Raw genomic sequence first — 18,321 nt, forward strand, 5'->3', positions numbered from 1 at the left:
TTGTCAGCAGTATTTAGAGAAGACAGTCGTCTCCCCTTTCAGCTCTCCAGTTCCCAGCTAGCCTTGCATGGGCTGGTAGGTGAGGAAAGCACTCGCCTTCCACCTCTGGCCTGTTCTCTACTGCAGAGTAGAACATATCTCCTGCGTTTCCTATCAAGAAACATCGTCCATTGCAAGGTCTATGTCCCAATAATCTTCCCAGACTTGGCTCTTCCACATGTCCGGGCACCCAGATTTGTGATGCTGGCTGCTGACACCAACCTACAAGACCCATTCCAGATTTTTGTTAAACCCCTAAGCGCTGGCACATGCTCCCTTGGCTGGACTCTCAAGTGCCTGGCCATCTGCACATCTGCAGAGGGCCTCCAGTGTAGGTGTAGCAGGAAAATATTTAGCCTTTTCCATCCAGCTGGCAAATTCACTAGCTCAAGCTTGACGAGGAAAATCTGACCCTGCTTGCTTAGGGGCCTCCTTCCTTTTAACATTTTTTTTTTTTTCAGACATTTAAACATACTTGAGTCAGGGAATGAGGTCTCTAGCAGAGTTCCCAGCTCTGACAGAAGACTATTACTGAGAGGACACCGCAAGGCTTTGTGAACAAAAAAATGCAGGTAGTGCCAGACAACTTCACCTCTCGGGTCCCACGCTATCCTCTGAGGGTGTTGCTTTACTAAAACAGCTAGATCAAAGTGACTGAAGAGGTTTCTGCTGTTAACTGTCTCCTGAAAGTTGCTGATCTTGAGAAAGGAACAATTAAATGAAACGTGAAGCTGAAATAGATATTTCTCCCTCTCTATCCTGTATCACCTGAGCACACAGTAGTGTGAAGTTTACCCACTTAGGAGATCCTTTTGTAATCAAGAACATCCTGAACTGCAGAAAGATCCTGGCCCAGTATGGATTTATTCTCTTTTCTTAACTGCACACATACAGATGTATGTGCTAGGGATGCAGGTATGAGTTTTCCCATATACCGATACAGACAAAAAGCTTGGGATACCAAATCAGACATTCAAGCACTGAAAAGCAGCCACTGTATCAGGCATGCAATGTGAGACTCTGGGAGCTGTTTTTCTGAATACTAAGCATGGAAAATATCAATTGAAACCGCACTTACTCAGTCTCTCTTAAGAAATCAGGTCCTGAATGCCCTAGAGTCAGCACTCAAACTAAACAGCTCCGTATTAGAGATAATTAAAAAATACAGCTTTTTTTTTTTATATATATCCCTGTTCAGAATACCCCGCTACAGCCTCCAGTGCAAAAAACCCACACACATGCTTGCAGCGTGTCTGTCCAAGAGACATGCAGCCAGATCTTTGGCTGATGCCACTTGGCAGGCCTCTGCTCAAGTTAACTGGGGCTATGCCAAATCCCACCGCTGAAGAGCTGGAGCGTACTGTTCATAGACTGCTGAAAAAGGCAGGCTGAATAGCTCGTATGCACCTGGCGACATTCATTCCCACATTTTTCAAAATATGAGAACTGTATTTTCTGTGAGAAACAGTCCTTCAGAAAACTATCATGCCATCCCTGTGCCGGCACTAGATACGAATATACCCTGGTATAAATCCCACGATCTTTGGTGTTTATGAGTAAAGAAGGGAGGCTACAGCACACTGAAGAGATTTTTTTTGGTCTAAACATTGTTTTAGAAGGCACATTACTTCAACTTCTGCACTTGTCAAAGGGTTTCTACTTGCAATCTAGGGAAGAAAATAAAAAAATCCGAAACAAACCCCACTGTGCTAACAGCCACAGGCAGCGATTGCCAGCCTGTGCAAACAATACAGTCAGAAGAACTTGCTGCTTTCCATTTTGTAAACGTGCTACAAGCAGCCGGTCTCTGTGAGAGCGTGGCAACCAAAACTCTTGACCACTTACAAGTTTTACTCTAGCCCATTCTACAATAAATGAACCAGAGTAGTTTAAAAGCTGTTTTCAGCACTATATAAGCAGATACCAAAAGGAACTAGGGAAGATAGTTCATCTTTCCACTTTATTTTTTTACTTACCTTCCGATGAAACTTAACTAAGTCCAAAGACAGGTAAATACTTGTGCGATTGAATGTTGTGCATCTGTGTAACCAAGAAACGCACTGCACCTGCAGGAAATCAACCTTTAAGGCAACTCGAACGTGAACTTTCGTCAGCTGCTTACCTGCATCCGTTCCTGTTTTGCCAGATTCAACATAACACAAAAGGCTACTGGTGCTTCAAAAGAGATCTGTCACCTTGCCAAACTTTTGAGCGCTAGCAAACACAACGGAGGTACTTTAAGGTTTGCACGGAGGATCCTGTAAAGCCTTGATTCGGTTCGACTTGGGCGGCGCACGCTACATCCCCTCAGTTATCCAGCACCGGGCTCTGCTCTGCCTTCCCGAAGCGTGAGCTATTAACGCCGCCCTGGTCCCTCCACCAGGCGATCCCTGCATCTGGTGCCGAATGAGTCAGTGGAGGGAGAAAGCACCAGTATCCCCCAGTTGCTAGGAGACAAGCGGGGAGATCCTGACCTGAATTCTTAGCGCAGGCTGATGTTGCTCGGGGAGCTTAGCCGGGTCTCTCCTGGCAAGGCAGGGAAAAGTTACTCCTGGGTTTGCAGAGGCAACGCGATGACAATGAGCTGCTCCTATGACAAAAAGGCACCTGTCGTGAAAATGGGGAGCGCATGGGCAAAAACTGGGGATGAGTTTTCTATCCTTTGTGCCAAGGAGGCTCTAAGTTCTTAACCTTGAAATAAGATCTTTGTATTTCAATCTTTGTCATTAGAGAAAGTGGAAGAAACCACCCAGCACACACTCGGCCTCAACATTAACAGATGAAATGACAGAATGTTAAACATGCAAACCCAAGAAATTAAGGTTGTCCCAGACATCTGTGCTACAAAGAATGCTCTAAAGCCAAACTCCTAACCCAGAAAACAGAAAGAGAAGCGAGTCAGGAAAGGTAAGATGACACACAAAATCTGCATTTTCTGACCTTTCAAATATTTTAAGTTACTGTCATGCCAGTGCATTCATTACTCTGTTTAGCTTGCAGCCTCCTCAGTATGCGTTTTCTAGAAGATGAAAAATAAGAGCTGAATTAGACCTGAAGAGCTAAAGAACCTCCGGGTCCCTTGGATGGCAAATAATTGACCCTAGTTACCCTTTATAGTTAAAATAATGACTCCTTGGATGCAGCATAATATGTGTTTCACAGAGCAGAGTATCAAAAAAATATGCCTGTTTGATTTCTGCTGACTCTGAGGAACATGCCCACTCTGGGCAACAAGGGTAAGAAAGCAGTGCCGAGCACACCACGCTGGGTATTTCCCCTGACAGCTGGAGGTGGCCAGGGAGAGTGAGGAGGATGAGGGGTGTCACTGCAGGAGTGATTTTTCTGATTCCAGCTGAATGCTTCCCCGTTGCACCTGGGCATATTTCTCTTACAGGAGCAGCTCCCGCCTTGTGGGGGCGGTCTCTGCCAGCCCCAGGCAACAGTACCCGTGAAACCCCGCTACTCTCTGCACAAGAGTGACACAGAATCATTGAATATACCGAGCTGGAAGGGACCAACAAGGATCACTGAGCCCAACCTATGGCTCCACACAGGACCACTCAAATAAATCAGACCATGTGTCTGAGAGTGTTGTCCAAATACTCCTTGAACTCTGTCAGGCTCGGTGCCGTGACCACTGCCCCGGGGAGCCTGTCCCAGTGCCCGACCACCCTCTGGGTGCAGAACCTTTCCCTAACCCCCAGCCTGACCCTCCCCTGTCCCAGCCCCGTGCCGTTCCCTCGGGTCCTGTCGCTGTCCCCAGAGAGCAGAGCTCAGCGCCTGCCCCTCCGCTCCCCTCGTGAGGGAGCTGCAGGCCGCCATGAGGCCTCCCCTCGGCCTGCTCTGCTCTGGGATGAACAAACCAAGGGGCCTCAGCTGCTCCTCATACGTCTTCCCCTCCAGACCCTTCACCGTCTTTGTAGCCCTCCTTTGGACACTCTAATAGTTCTGTGTCCTTTTTATACTGTGGTTCCCAAAACCACACACAGTGCTCGAGGTGAGGCCACACCAGCGCAGAGCAGAGCAGGACAATCCCTTCCCTTGACCAGCTGGCAGTGCAGTGCCTGATGCACCCCAGGGCAGGGTTGGCCCTTTTGGCTGCCAGGGCACACTTCTGGCTCGTGTCCAACTTGCCACCAACCAGAACCCCCAGATTCCTAAGGTTTGTAGCAGATACACATATACACCAGCCAGCCAACCCATGGGTAGAAGCACTTTCAAAGAAGGGTCCCAGGCAGAGGAAGACTGGCCTGTTATGTCTAGAGAAGTCCAGCTGTGACCTTAAAATGTTTTTTTTTCCACCACTTACTACAACATTTTTACCTGTTAAAAACAAAACAAGGTTTTAGTAGAAGGGAAATGCACACAAGCATCTGCAGAAATGCCAGACCATCTCAACCGTGCAATGGCACACCTAGCATTTACTGTGTGTGTACCTCAGCAGTGGCTCTCCTGACACTGCAAGGCACAGCCAGGCTCAGCAGCCCTACAAAGCTGTGCTCAACACAGGCTCAGGGTCTGGCGACGATCTCTCGGTCGTGCCTGAAATCCACCCCTCCCTCACAAAGTCTGTGTTTACGCAGAGAATCAGTCTATCCCTTCAGTAACTGCAACAGCCCAAAAGCAGATGAATATTGTGGTGCTTCAAATACCTTCCTGAACAAGAGCCAAAGCCCAACATGTTGACAGGAAAATTATAGGTTTTTTGTTTATTTCCCGTCTCTCACCTTTTTTTTGCAGAAATAGGAAGAGCTCAGTGCTAAGTCTTATCTCAAAAGCACTGAAATTTCCAAACAACGCGGTTAGAGATGTCAAGAGCCAGGGAGCAGCAAAGATGAATTAATCCAGATTTTTTAAAAAGTCCCAATAAAAAAAATCATTGTAGATAACCAAGCAACATTTGGAGGGAGTAAACTGTGAAAATTTAAGATGTTAAATATACACTTGCCTGCTGCTAAAGAAAAGCTGATCACATAACACAGTACCGAGTGTAAGTCAGAAATCAGAGCTCTGTGCAGCACAGCTGAACTTTAACTAGTACAGGTATTCTCAAACAATTTCCTTTATGAAAGGCCATCCAAAAGACAGCATCATCAGAAGGCAGAATGATGCAGAGACCCTGTTCATAGCAATAGCTGTATATTAGATAGCACTAAGTTCATTTTTTTACTAGATTCTTCTTTTGCAAACCAAATGGAGTGGATTTCAGTGCAGTTGTTTCCTACAAATTCTTCCAAATTGCTTTTATGTTGAGGAAGACAAGCTGACACTTAACAGCAGAAATCAGAAGAAAAAGAGAAAGCTTGGCAAAATGAAAGGTGCAGCAAAAACAAGCTTTCAAAAATAAGGTCCTTATTAGAGGCAAAGAGAAATTTCAGGACACAAGCATGGAAGATTTGAGATGAAATAGAGAATTGCTGAGCCTGAAAGAGAGAGGAAAAGGGGAAGCCTTTCAGGGGGCAAGAGTTTCAGATGTGAAACAGATCTTACAAGTACGGGCAGACTGCAGAGATGGGTCCAACAGTAAAAAGGTGTTAAGCGAGAGAGAAAAGGAAAAAAGAGAAAGGAAGAGAAAGAGGTAGTGAAATAAGGAGAAAAACGTTCTCAATTTTTCTGTATACAGACTGAAAGGCATTTACCAGAACTGCCATGGGGGTCGACAGCCAAGGGAAATACTTGGTGATGAAGAAATTGCTTCAGGTAAGTATCACAGTATCACAGTATCACAGATTTCTAGGTTGGAAGAGACCTCAAGATCATCGAGTCCAACCTCCGACCTAACACTAAGTACTCCACTAAACCATATCACTAAGCTCTACATCTAAACGTCTTTTAAAGACCTCCAGGGATGGTGACTCCACCACCTCCCTGGGCAGCCCGTTCCAATGCTTAATAACCCTTTCGGTAAAGAAGTACTTCCTAACCTCCAACCTAAAGTGCCACAATCCAACCATCTCCTGGCCATGGGTGAGCAAATACCTCAGTTTTTTATCATCGACACTGCTGGCAAAGTTGCCAGTTGTCGTATGGCCATTAATTTTTCAGCTGTTCTCAAGCACAACCAAAATACTGTGAAGAATCAAGAGAAATTTTACATTTCTACTGGGTGGAAAAGGGGTTATGAGTGGTATATGGAGCAGAATGATAACAGGCGATAAAACAGTGAGAACTGCCAAATAATAAAGCAGTTTTATGTCAGTTAGCAAAAAAAATGCAGATAGGAACAATGCTGCTGGAAATTCAGACAGAAGTGAGAGCCCAAACCGACCATGTTTCCTCCCTCTGAACATCTCCTCGGTTCGAGTCCTGAACAGCAAGAATGGGTGAGCAGTAAAACGGCTTTGGGTGGGGTGCAGAAAAGCCACACCGTATGGTTGAAAACAAACAGTCAGATCTTCTTATTGTTTAAACATGCATGACTCCACCGGCTTCATTTTATGCCAGCTTAAGATGCCAGCCAAATGCACTGAGGAAGAGGAAGGCAGCAGTTCCCTTTACCTGCTGCACTTTGCCTGCAGGCAGGTTTCGGCAAGGCACGTGTCTTCTCCAGGGGAAGATGCTTAACTAAGGGTTTGATCTTCCTGATGAATACAGAAGGATGCTAATGTACTGACCTCGTCAAGCACACCTTGTAATAAAATGTTTCAAAATTTGTGTTCCAAAAAATGAACAGTTCAACACAGCCTGAGTTTAACCACAGACCGATGACTGCACCGTTCAAATCTCTCTGCAAAGGCCAAGTCTCATGGAAATCAAGTGGGCAATCAAGGTGCACCTTGGTGTGCACCGTGGTGCAGGACAGGGAAGGACAGCGGCTGGGTGCAGCGTGGGCTCGGCAGAGGGACTGTAGCTGAGCAGGGTCACTGGCTCGATGCCAGCGCTGCTCCTCCCAGCCCTGAAATCCTGCCAGGCTCCCTGCTGCCCGCTATGGGATACCTACCACCACTCCAAGGAGACAGAGAGCAAACCCTTAACCAACGTTTCATAGAAATAAACTGCTACTTCCCTCTCAATGAGAGGAGAGTGACGTGCCAGGAGGCAGCAAATAAACATCCGTGTGTCCGGGGCTGTCTTGTAAATAACCTTTACAAGAGAAATAGTTTGCATTTACAGAAAGTGCGGGGCAATGAATTATTCATCTGAGCAGAGGGACTGAAATACTGTCTTTTGTTAGTCTGGTTATTGGAGACTGAGGGAAAATAAAGACAAGCAGACTTTCTCAGATGCAATAACTGATCAGTAACAATGCAGACAAGTTGGAAGGAAATTTTTTCAGTGAGAGTTGCAACCATTTTCCATGTAAGTGTCTGAAACTGACAGTTAATGCACAAAATATAGCTGCTATGCCATCAAGTACATGAACCTTACTATCAACAGAGGCATTAAAGACTGACATTATGATACTGATTTTTTTTCATTTCACTACAGCTGATGCCTGAGTGGTAGTATTATTTTTTCTGTTTAATGCCACAGGCCTGGACAACAAGACCAATAGTCATTGTAAAACGATCCCCCAATTGCTCTTTATGGGAATAATAAGAAGAATCAGTCTGCCAATAAAACTGGCAGTTACTGGAGAACCTGGATTTCAGGATGTGCCACAGTCTCCACATTTTTTCAGAAAAAAAGTACATGTATAAGTTTAAGAATAAGATACAGAACTGAATTATTATAATGTAAAAGACAGGCTAGCAGCTGTGTGCACTTAAGATTATAAAAAAGAAACAAAGCACTGACCCGTACAACAGAAATTGCAATAACATCTGCTAGACTTCTGGGCTCTGAAATCACATTCCCTGAAAGCAAGTTTCCAAAAGAAAAGCTGGGCACTTACGTGAAATACCATTTCCCTTTCCAATGAGTTGTGCTTCTCTTCAGCAGCTGTATTTAAAAGCCTAAGTGCAAAACCACACGCATCTCCCTTCTCTGGGAATTAGTGTGGCAAAGTAACAACCTGTGATGGCAGCAGCATAAAAGCAGATTTATAAATAACTTTCAGAATTAGGAATATACCAGGCTGCCCTCTTTGCTTACTCCCTGCTTCTCTTCTTAGTCCTCTTCTATGAGACAGATTCCTGTATGTCATCTTCTCAGACCCGCAGAGGGGTAAGCAGAGCTGTATTTACTCTTCAACACGGAGTACCACTGTGCTCTTACAAAGACAGAAACGCTGCTACCTCTTAGGCTTTGTCTGCTTGGCAATTTGGTGCCTTACGTTTAAGTCCTAAGCCCTGCCAAAGCTTTTAACACTTCACAGAACTTCCTACGGGGTCAAGATCTGCTCTGCCATGACATGAATTCCCAGCAACCTCATCTCTGTTGTGAGCAGGTATTTAAAGCAGCCCTTGGTCTCATCTTCTCCTTTCCCCTCATACATTGCCAGATGGCTTTATTTAATGTCTAGTCCCTAGATTGGCTCTTAGATTGATTTTTTCCTCTACACTTGCCATCTGCTGGTCCAGGCAGCTAAATGATACACTTGCTTTTCAATCTCGCAGCATCGATTCTTTCTTGCTGTTGACTTGGCATCCAAAATAGAAAGGCAGGCAGACAGGAAGGTCTGGATAAGGCTGCGCTTGACCAACAGGAATTTTCTCATTCTGCCTTTGAGAGCTATATATAAAAGTTTTAAGAGGGAACAGAGCACAAAGCCAAGAAAGACAGGTACCGAGGTGACCTGAAGCATGTTGCCTCAGGGGTGGGAAGTGGACTGCGGAGTGGCTGTGGCTTGGATGGAGGATTTCCAGCCCCAGCTGTTGGCATCATGTGGCCTTGTACAAAGAAAAGCTATGATAGTGTGCATCAGCTAACGGCAGAGAATTGCATGCACACTTCCAAGAGAAACAAATGCTGCATGGAAAAACCTTTACTTAGCTCCTCTGCATCATTTCTTCAGAGGCTCCGGGAACCGTCTTCCTCTCTTCAGTTACACGGTAGAGGGATTGAGGGGAAATAATTCATGTGGATATGGGTGCCACACATGCACCCTGCATGGCACCCAGCTGGGCAGCACTCTGCCCAGGGAAAGGCAAGTGACCGCTGCCCAGGCTGCAAAACACCACCAGCAGCTGCCTGGAAAGGGCACGAGGAAGAGGACAGAGGAAGCATGGAGGCAGGAGGAAGGAAAAGGTGCCAAACGGTCTTGCTACCAACCTACCTAAACGTTTAATGGCGAGATGTTCCTGAGCTGCCTGAATGTGCACGTTTTACCCATCTTGCTAGTTTAAACTCAACATGCTCCTGGGGAAACTGGCTGCTCACGGCTTGGATGGGCACACGCTTCGTTGGGCAAAAAACCTGTGTCCCCCAGGGCTCAGTACTGGGGCCACTTCTCTTCAATATCTTATCAATGATCTGGATGAGGGGATCAAGGGCACTCTCAGTAAGCTTGCAGGCAACACCAAGTTAGGCACGAGCGTTGATCTGCTTGAGGGTAGGAAGGCCCTGCAGAGGGCTCTGAATAGGCTGGACCAATGGGGCCAAGACCAACTGTATGAGGTACCACAATGCTACGGGCCGGGTCCTGCACTTGGGGCACAACAACCCCATGCAGCACTACAGGCTGGGGAAAGAGTGGCTGGACAGCTGCCTGGTGGAAAGGGACCTGGGGGTGTTGGTCGATAGCTGGCTGAATGTGAGCCGGCAGTGTGCCCAGGTGGCCAAGAAGGCCAACAGCATCCTGGCTTGTATCAGAAATAGGAGGACCAGGGGGTGTCCCCCCGTACTCAGCCCTGGTGAGGCCGCACCTCGAGTACTGTGTTCAGTTTTGGGCCCCTCACCAGAAGAAGGACATCGAGGCCCTGGAGCATGTCCAGAGAAGGGCTACGAAGCTGGTGAAGGGCCTGGAGCACAAGTCCTGTGAAGAGCGGCTGAGGGAGCTGGGGTTGTTTGGTCTGGAGAAGAGGAGGCTCAGGGGAGACCTTCTTGTGCTCCGCAACTACCTGAAAGGAGGCTGTAGTGAGGTAGGGATCTCCCAAGCACCAAGTGATTGGACAAGAAGAAATGGCCTCAAGTTGCACCAGGAGAGGTTTAGGCTGGATATGAGGAAAATGTCTTCACTGAAAGGGTTGTGAGGCATTGGAACAGGCTGCCCAGGGAAGTGGTTGAGTCACCATCCCTTCAGGTATTAAAGAAACGTGCAGATGTGGTGCTCAGGGACATGGTTTAGTGGCAGACTTGGCAGTGCTAGGACAAAGGTTGGACCAGATGACCTTAGAGGTCTTTTCCAACCTAAATGATTCTCAGATTTTTTAGAGAAGACTCTCTGGAGTGTTCACACAGCTCCAAGCACAACAGCTTCTTGTGCTGGTTGAGCCCTTTGAATGCCATGAGAATACAATTAAATAATAAGAGCAGTAAAAAGCTTGGTGCTATTCATATTGGAGATCTTGCATGGCTCTGGACAAATCATAGGCACAGCAACACTCTAAACAAAGACATTTTCTAATCCTCTCATTATTATTGTTGCTCTCTCTTAAAGGTATTTCAGGACAGAAAACACATTCATTCCATGAAAAAAAAATATTCACTTCATTCTTGAATACCACAAGAGCCCAATTGTTTATGCAAAAGTGAGAGCTCTTATTTCAACGTTTCACTGTATTCTTTAATTTGCGAAGACACTTGTCTTTTTCTGTTTCTCCTGTGTATTTTGGTGGCACAGACAACATCCAAATAGCCTGCTGGCTCTCAGTTTTGGATCACATAGGGAAGTAAGTGGGAACAGCGCTAGGGCTGCACAGCCTAGATCTCTTAACATTCAGATCAATGCTGATACTACAGAGCTGGTGCTAGTTTACCAGAGCTTCCAACCTCAGTTAGGAAATTCATGAACATATCCCAGCTGTTCAGTGTCCTCGGTCTCAGCAGCCTTGATCCAACGTCCCTTGAAGCCAAAGGGAAGATTCCCTAATTACTCAGTGAGTGCCAAATCAAGCACAATTAGACCGGAGCACAGCTGAAGAACAAGATGTATAAATCCTTTAGCAATGCAAATTCCTTTACTCCTCAACTGTATTGCACTGACCCGCCTACTCCAGGCCTTAATGCAACCTGATATTTCATACGCCTCGTGTTCAAGGGAGTGGCACTGAGAAACTGATTCCTTAAAGTTCCCCAGCTGCTTTATGAACTTCACGTTCGTGGTTTGCAACAATCGGGTTTCTGCTTGTCATCGTTATGAATGGAGGGATGAGAACTCAGTGACAAATTATGAAATGTTACATCTGCTTCAAGAAGGTGGAACAACCAGCCAAAAATAATGTGTCACAGAAATGCATAAATCAGCGCCAGATATAGCACAAGGCAGGCCTATATTTGAAAGCTGCTCTGGTACAGATGTTAGTAGGTGTACTGCATAAAGGACAAGACTGTACCACCAGCCTGCATATCCATGGTAACTAAGAGAGGATCTCTTGGGGAAAGGAGTGACGAGATGGGGGAACAAAGGAGCTTTATTCCTTTCCCCTTTTCATTAGGGCTAAATAGCTTTCACTTTATACAGTGAGATTATTTAGGCTGGGGCCATGCCCACTCCCGGGTAACAAAAGAAACGCAGAAAAAGAACAATGTGGGTTTGTCAGCTCCTTCACTCCCCAGGGGGCTTGGCAAGCCTGCTCTCTGGTCCATGTCTCTGCCTGTCCTCAGCTCCTGTTCCACCTTGGCTGAACTGGTGCGAACACACCCCGTCACGCTGCAGACGACCCATTATAATATGCACGTTGCAGCGCAGTACACAAGCCAGACACCTGTTGGTTGAGGCGTGTAAGCCTCAAAAAAAGAAAAAAAAAAAAAAAAAAGGAACAATGGGCTGCTACGCAGCTATTCAGCATTCAGGTATGAAGTACCAGTGTGGCTCATTTCTCTTTGTGATGATAAGTATGTTCTGAGCACATTTATGACCATGTAACTGCATCCACTCTAGATTGTCAAATCTCAATCTTTAGTGTGTTGTAATTACTCGTAATTGACTGGCTTCCTTGACTGGCTAAGGACAGCATCCAGCAAAAGAATGAGCTATTGCACAAGCAATGATATAACTGGGATCTCTACAAGCAATACCAGCCTCCTGCTGCATCTGCCTCAGAGCTGCATTGCCCTGACGGTCCAGAGGGCACCCCCTCGAGCTCCCCCTCTGCTGCACACCCCAAAGGACCCTGGCAGAAGCACCGTCTCTCTCCTTTTCCTTCCAGATGGCATCAGGGCAATGCCGTGGCTGACACGGAGTGTGCTGGCTGCTGGGTACCCGTGTGCTGAGCTGCCAGGCAAGATGAAAGAAACAGGCATGGTGTGTCCTGCACGTACCCTCTGAAGGAGTAGGATGCAAAAATAATACCAATATGGTTACTGTTAACAACCTGCTCTCCTTATACTCCTGCCCCTTGCACGGATTTCAGTTTATTCCATGCGTGAGCCTGACAGCCCTCTGCATGTGGTCCATTTCTCTGGCTCACTCCTGGTGCAGGCTTTCCCTGGGCTTTGTAGAGGCAAGAAACAGCAACATCAAGAAGAAAAGGGGAGTGAGAGAAAGCAGAGGCAATAAAACCTCAGCATACCCCAAAAGCCATCCAAACACCAAAATAGGAGTGGAAAAGTTCCTTCTCCTTTTTAAACATATCTTCTGTTTCTAATACTATCTGCAGGATATATTTTAATAGTCTGTTCTAAAACAAGTTGGGCACAGTTTTTTAATAAATACTGTATGATTTGATAATCACGCAGCAGAGCAGAATAGGAATAGTTTGCTGATCTGAAACAAATCTTTTAAATTCTACAATATTTTTAAGAAAATGCGACTTACCTAGCTTTTATTTCTCCAAGGACATATAAGCTCAGGAAAAAAGGCAGTTTGCTCTCCTAGTTGGTTTTGGAAGTCTTACAATTGACAGTTGTATGTCAACTATTTGCACCACCACTTCTCCAGCTACATGAAATGAGCATTGATTTATGCAGCACGCTGTGTTTTCATTTCTTGATTAACTCCCATTCTGGCTTTCACTGTAAGCCAGTGATCTTACCAGATTTGAAATAATAGCAGTACCTGTATTAATTTCCTTCTACACACTCAGCTGCTTGTAGCTGTGTCGAAGCTGACTCCACATGCAAGAGGCAGGTTGCGGCTGCACAGTGAGCCTCGGTTCTGACACACTCAGACTTACACTTTGACTCAGCAAAGTAAACTGTGGGCTTCTCAAGCAGTTTGTACAAGGTGGTCAGGACGTTCTGACGCTGGCCAGAGCACGCTATCAGACAATCCACATCCAACGTAATTAATTAAAATGTTTTAAAACCGAAGTGTTGTTCTGCTGGTATTTAACAGTCCTGCTATTCCTAAGCAGAAATCTGAAGCTCATTTTAATGAAGAATCTTCAAATGTAGGTAGGAAAATGTAATTTTTTTCCTCTCTCCTACACCAGCAAATATCTTCTGCTTCCTTATCCTGGCCTATTAAAGCCAATACTGCCTCCAGGTCACTACACGCTGTACAAACCCATTGTGGAATATAAGATGATGCAATGACTCCATAGCAAACTCTTGGGCTGAGCTAATACGAGCTCTCAGCTTTAGTCCAAATCCGATACCAAAGCAAACAGAGTTAGGATGATGCTGAGTGTGCTTTTGTAAATTCCAGCCTAATTCAATCCTGAAGAGTGGACAGAAAAAAATGAAACGGTGTAGTCATTTATAAATACTACAATGAAAACTAACTAATCTGTATGTTGGTCAGTTTTGTTTTGCATCACTTTTTGGAAACAGGCTATTGCAGTACCAATTAGTCTGATAAGAAAAGCTAATAGGAAATGAGTCGTTACATTGTGGAGATAGAGCTGACAAAATTTACTGCTGTAGGTGTGACCGGAAAAACAGCGAAATACTTTTCATAAGAATTTGCAAGTTCTTTTTGTGGAGATGAAGCCAGGAAGCCCCTACGGGAAGCTATCGCCTCCGTGGTCATTTTGTTCTCTCCAGGCCTCGAGGCCTCCCAGCTCCATCACTGCTCAATTACCAACTACAGGGCTGAAGCCTGAACCGCTCCGGTCCAAAGTCCCCAGGAGTCCAGCAGGAAGGCTCACCCTGAGACGCGCCTATCTGCACACACGGTCCTGTTATAACCCAAATTGGGGCAGTGACTGCGCTAAAGCCAGCAGCTTTCATTCACAATAAAGAGTGCAATGCAGCTAAGCTGGTTACTAAACCAGATACTTAAAGCAACATGAATAAAAATCACAGAATTAGACTTAAAGGTTCTGGTCTAATTGCCGCTAACCCCCTTTATTTATTTTTCTTTGACTAAGAAACTTGCTACATCAGGCTCTTTGGAAGAGTAGCAGAGAAAATCTCTGCAAAGACTGAAGAAAACTGACTGGAAAGCTTTTGTGTACACATGACAAAAGTTCCAGCTTTCTTTGCTCCTGGAGTCACTTGGCATCAGGATCACAGAACTAGCTTTTACTAAACAGTCCTCTCACCATGAGAAAGGTTGCGGAAACCTCTTTTCTCTCCAGCAGATAGAATTTAATTCCTTTAAAGCACTTCAGCAGAGTCCTAATATAAAACTCCATGCGCTTGTGCTAACAGTGCTGAGTTGTACAAGAGACGGTAACAAGCTGAAAGGGTGTAATTTCGTCAAAACAGCAGGTCAGCTGGCATTATCCTTGTGAATACCGCAGACTCATTGCAAATGTCAAAGAGGAGCCGGATCGTTTCCTTGGTTCTGGTATCTCTGAAAAGAACCAACCTTAAGTCCCATAAAAACTTTGACCTTTGCCTGTCCGTGGGTTGAAGCCCACCTGGAGATGGTGGAATATCAGATATGCAGTATTGCATTATCACACGCTCATGATTTCAACTTGCTTCTGGGAAAGAAACGTCTGTCTTTTTCCTCATTATCTTTCCATCGTTAAATTTGAGGCTAAAAAACAACTGTGGAGAACTGACAACCCAAGTTATCGTCGCGACTGAGTTAAGTTTTACTGAATCAATGGCTCTAATTCAAAGCAAGTGTAAAATGCAACACAGCCTCTTCATCCAAAAGATAAGAAGAGCAGCAGAACCATCACCTGTGGATGCATGGCAAGTCTACAGAAGCAGCTGATGCTGTGGGCCAAAAGAGGTGTCCCTGAAGATCGCTAGGAAGGCAGGAAGAGAGGCAGGAAGGAAAGAAGGAAGGAAGGAAGACACCATAGGAAAAACAATACAGAAATGGCAGCAGCAAGTCCATGAGAGACCCAGAACAGGTGCTGGGAAAAGTTCCCTGCAAGGCCTAATGACAGAGCACCACCTCACTGGTGGCGGAACAAAGTAAGGAGTGATGCTCAGAGAAGCCTCCCTCTTAGTTGAATCCTGATTCATCCACGGACCCAAAGTGGTGGTTTTTTGTTTTTAAATCATCAGGATTTGTTCTGGTTTTCATCACCAGAAATTAACATTAGCTAAAACTTACTAAAATTGCCTGGTTTTCCCTGAACTGCAGCGAATGCAGGGCCACCGCCCCAATTCTGACCTTGCAGCAGCTCCTCGTCCCGACTTGCCCAAGCACGGTTTATCCACGCCCGTTACTCTGTGTTCTCAAATGCCCGTGCAAAAGTGGAAGCAGCAGCAGCAGCAGCCCCACTTTTGGTTGAGTTTCGTGGATCCCTTTCATGGTTGCAGAAAGAATTCACAGCAGCAAACCTGCCCACAGAAGCCGGTGAGCCACAACCACGAGGCCACAACAAGAGCTGTGCCAAAAAGCCCCCCCTCCCGTCCCGGTCTCCATCAGTCTTTCACAGCCATGCCCCTCAGGGCATTTTGCAGCCCAGCTTACCAGACACCGCGCCGTCACGGCACCCAGCACGGCCCTCCCTCGGACACGTACACGGGGGAAGCAGGCACCTGGGAAGTTCTGCCCAGCAAAGAGAAGATCAGATTTTCTGAAGCTCCTTTGGCTTCTCCGCTGACTGCAGCGTGTGCCACGGTTTCTCAAAATTAATCAGTTGTTTCTGGGAAACGTGAAGCTGATGAGGAGAACGTGTCGATTCATTCACAGTACATGCTCCTCTACGGATAACAATATAACACAGATTGGAGCTGACATTTAAGATGACCCACGCCCTGCACAAGCCTCACAAAAACTGCCTCGTTATTCACTTTTCCAGCTTGGCAAACTAAGCCTCCATATTCAGCGTCAAGCTAAAACATTTGTTAAAATAATTCTTGGCTTCCTTCCACTCCAGACAAATTCATCAGGCAGATATATAAACTCATTTTTGAGTTTCAAGACAAACAGAAACAAGGGGTATATAAAACTGGAGGTATAAAAATGGTTCAGTGGCTAGAATATTGTTTTTTGTACATCTTCTTCTTCCACATAAGGATAATGGAAGGTTTCGGCTATTTTTGAGGTCGCTGTCTCCAATTAAGAATTTAAGATAAGTTTTAAACAAACCAGACAACCGTGGAACAATTTTAATCCCTGAGTGAATAAATCCCTCGGGGGACCTGGCTGCAGAGAAATCAATGGGCAATTCTATTACGCCTTCAGCAGCAAATAAGGCACAATCTGGCTTCAACGATGAGCCCCAAAGCCACGAGTCCTGCCGTACGAATTTATCAGATTCACCTGATCCATCACTAGCGCACAGAGCCTGGTTAAACCCAGAATGTCTCCTGCTTACAGTAGCACCGCGCAACATCATCTTTAGGGTTGGGGCTATAATCTAATGGGGAAAAAAATAAGGCAGCAATAAGCTGAATAATTTGTTCCAGAGAACCGCTACCCTCAGCAGCACCCCGCTGCCCACTGACCTTACCTCTGCCTCAGACGTGTCGAGGGAAGCATCGGCTGTGGCTGTGGGAAGCTCGGCGTTTGCTCCCACTGCCCCTCAAAGCAACGTACGAGTGACCTCTCCTGCCCTGCTGACGGGAAGAGCTCTCTATCACTGCGGGATCAAACTCAAATCATTCATACAGTGCTGCAAAAATGCACCGCAGGCTGGCACAGAAAATAGAAATAAGCTTTAAAAAAACACATTGAAATAGAAGAAGCAATTTCCCCTCCCCTCCGATATCACGAAACCCTCACCTGCTGACACCTCTCGGGGCAATGACAAAATCTCTTTCTATGGTATGACTGGTGCAGCCCAGCCCACACCTCCTGCCCTCTGTTGCGTGCCTCCAGGAGCGTGCCCAGCTCTGCCCCAGCAGTCCAGGATCACAGATGATCATGCTCCAGGCAGGACACAGGATCCAGCTCAGGGATGCTCCCGGGCACTGGTCGGGAGTGTAGGTTTATCGTCCGTGTCCAGTTCCCCAAACCACGCAGATGTGGGGCATGCCCGAGGTGCTCTGCAGCTGCCTCTCAGCCTCAGGCCCAACCTTCCTCTCCTTGAAAGCTGAGGCACGTCAGCAGGGAAAGAGGGGGACAATAACAGAGACACAGGTACAACCCAGACGGAGCAACAACACTGATGCAGCACATCTATGTTCAGTAATGCAGACACACTCTGAGCTTTCCATGTTCAGACGTGGTCCTAGAGTCACTTTTTCTTTTAATCCCTAGGCACCCAAGAATAATGCCTCCAACCCATTTTGCTGGCTTACGGAAGACGATACAAAAATAATACTACAAGCCTTTCCCTCCTGCTCCCTCTTCTCCCAGATGAATAAAAAATAACACCTCCATATTCTGCTTCGAGGTCTTGCTTCAGGTCTATCTGCGAGCAAAAAGCAAAGCTGTCATGGAAGCTGCAAAGGGAAATTCCAGCATTACCTGCCAGCACGAGGCAGTTAACAGACAGGCAGAAATAGTTAAGTAGGCCGTGAAAGGGCTTTTGAGGAAGTAATTAAAAGGGAATTGAAGTCATAAGAACACATTATTTGCACAGTGACGCTTTGCTTTTTCCCCAGCATCCTCCCTCGATGCACGTTACCCAGAACTCTGATCCGTGCAACCCACATAAAACACCCAGCCACAGTTATCACCCCAACTTTATTTAAGAAACGGAACTAGTAAAGAATCACAGCACTCTCCATCAACATGTTCAGCAGCAATTAGATAAGCTGACTTCACAGTCTGCTGCAGCATAATTTCTTCCTACTTTCATCTCACTTTGAGAAAGATGTGAAAAGGAGCTAGGCTGTGAGATAAAATAAATCGTGTGTATTGTCTACCATAGCTCCCATTATTTTGAATCAAATAAACTTTGAGATAAGCACATATGTGATAGGAATATTGGAGAGCAGTAAATTGGACAACATTTTATAAAGCAAGCTTGTAAGGAACAAGAAACCCACGAACCAGAT

At 45.9% G+C, this 18,321-nt stretch overlaps 1 protein-coding gene across 6 annotated transcripts in view; it reads right to left on the reverse strand.

Annotated features, from left to right (window-relative positions):
• CRACDL (CRACD like) overlaps positions 1 to 18,321 on the reverse strand; it is a 61,375-nt gene that overhangs the window by 36,487 nt on the left and 6,567 nt on the right. The window contains exon 1 of one of the 6 annotated variants that reach the window (XM_080575523.1): positions 16,830 to 18,312. The exons of 3 other annotated variants lie outside the window; for them this stretch is intronic. In XM_080575523.1, the coding sequence (XP_080431649.1) occupies positions 16,830 to 16,858 (29 nt within the window). In that variant the 5' untranslated portion in view covers positions 16,859 to 18,312. Of the gene's footprint in view, positions 1 to 2,015; positions 2,088 to 2,161; positions 5,208 to 16,829; positions 18,313 to 18,321 lie in introns of those variants that run through there. 2 more of the 6 variants (XM_080575527.1, XM_080575526.1) reach the window with 2 other exon arrangements.

The sequence above is a fragment of the Anser brachyrhynchus genome (genome assembly GCF_964034855.1).
Source record: "Anser brachyrhynchus genome assembly, chromosome: 1".
In the NCBI taxonomy this organism is placed as follows: Eukaryota; Metazoa; Chordata; class Aves; order Anseriformes; family Anatidae; genus Anser; species Anser brachyrhynchus.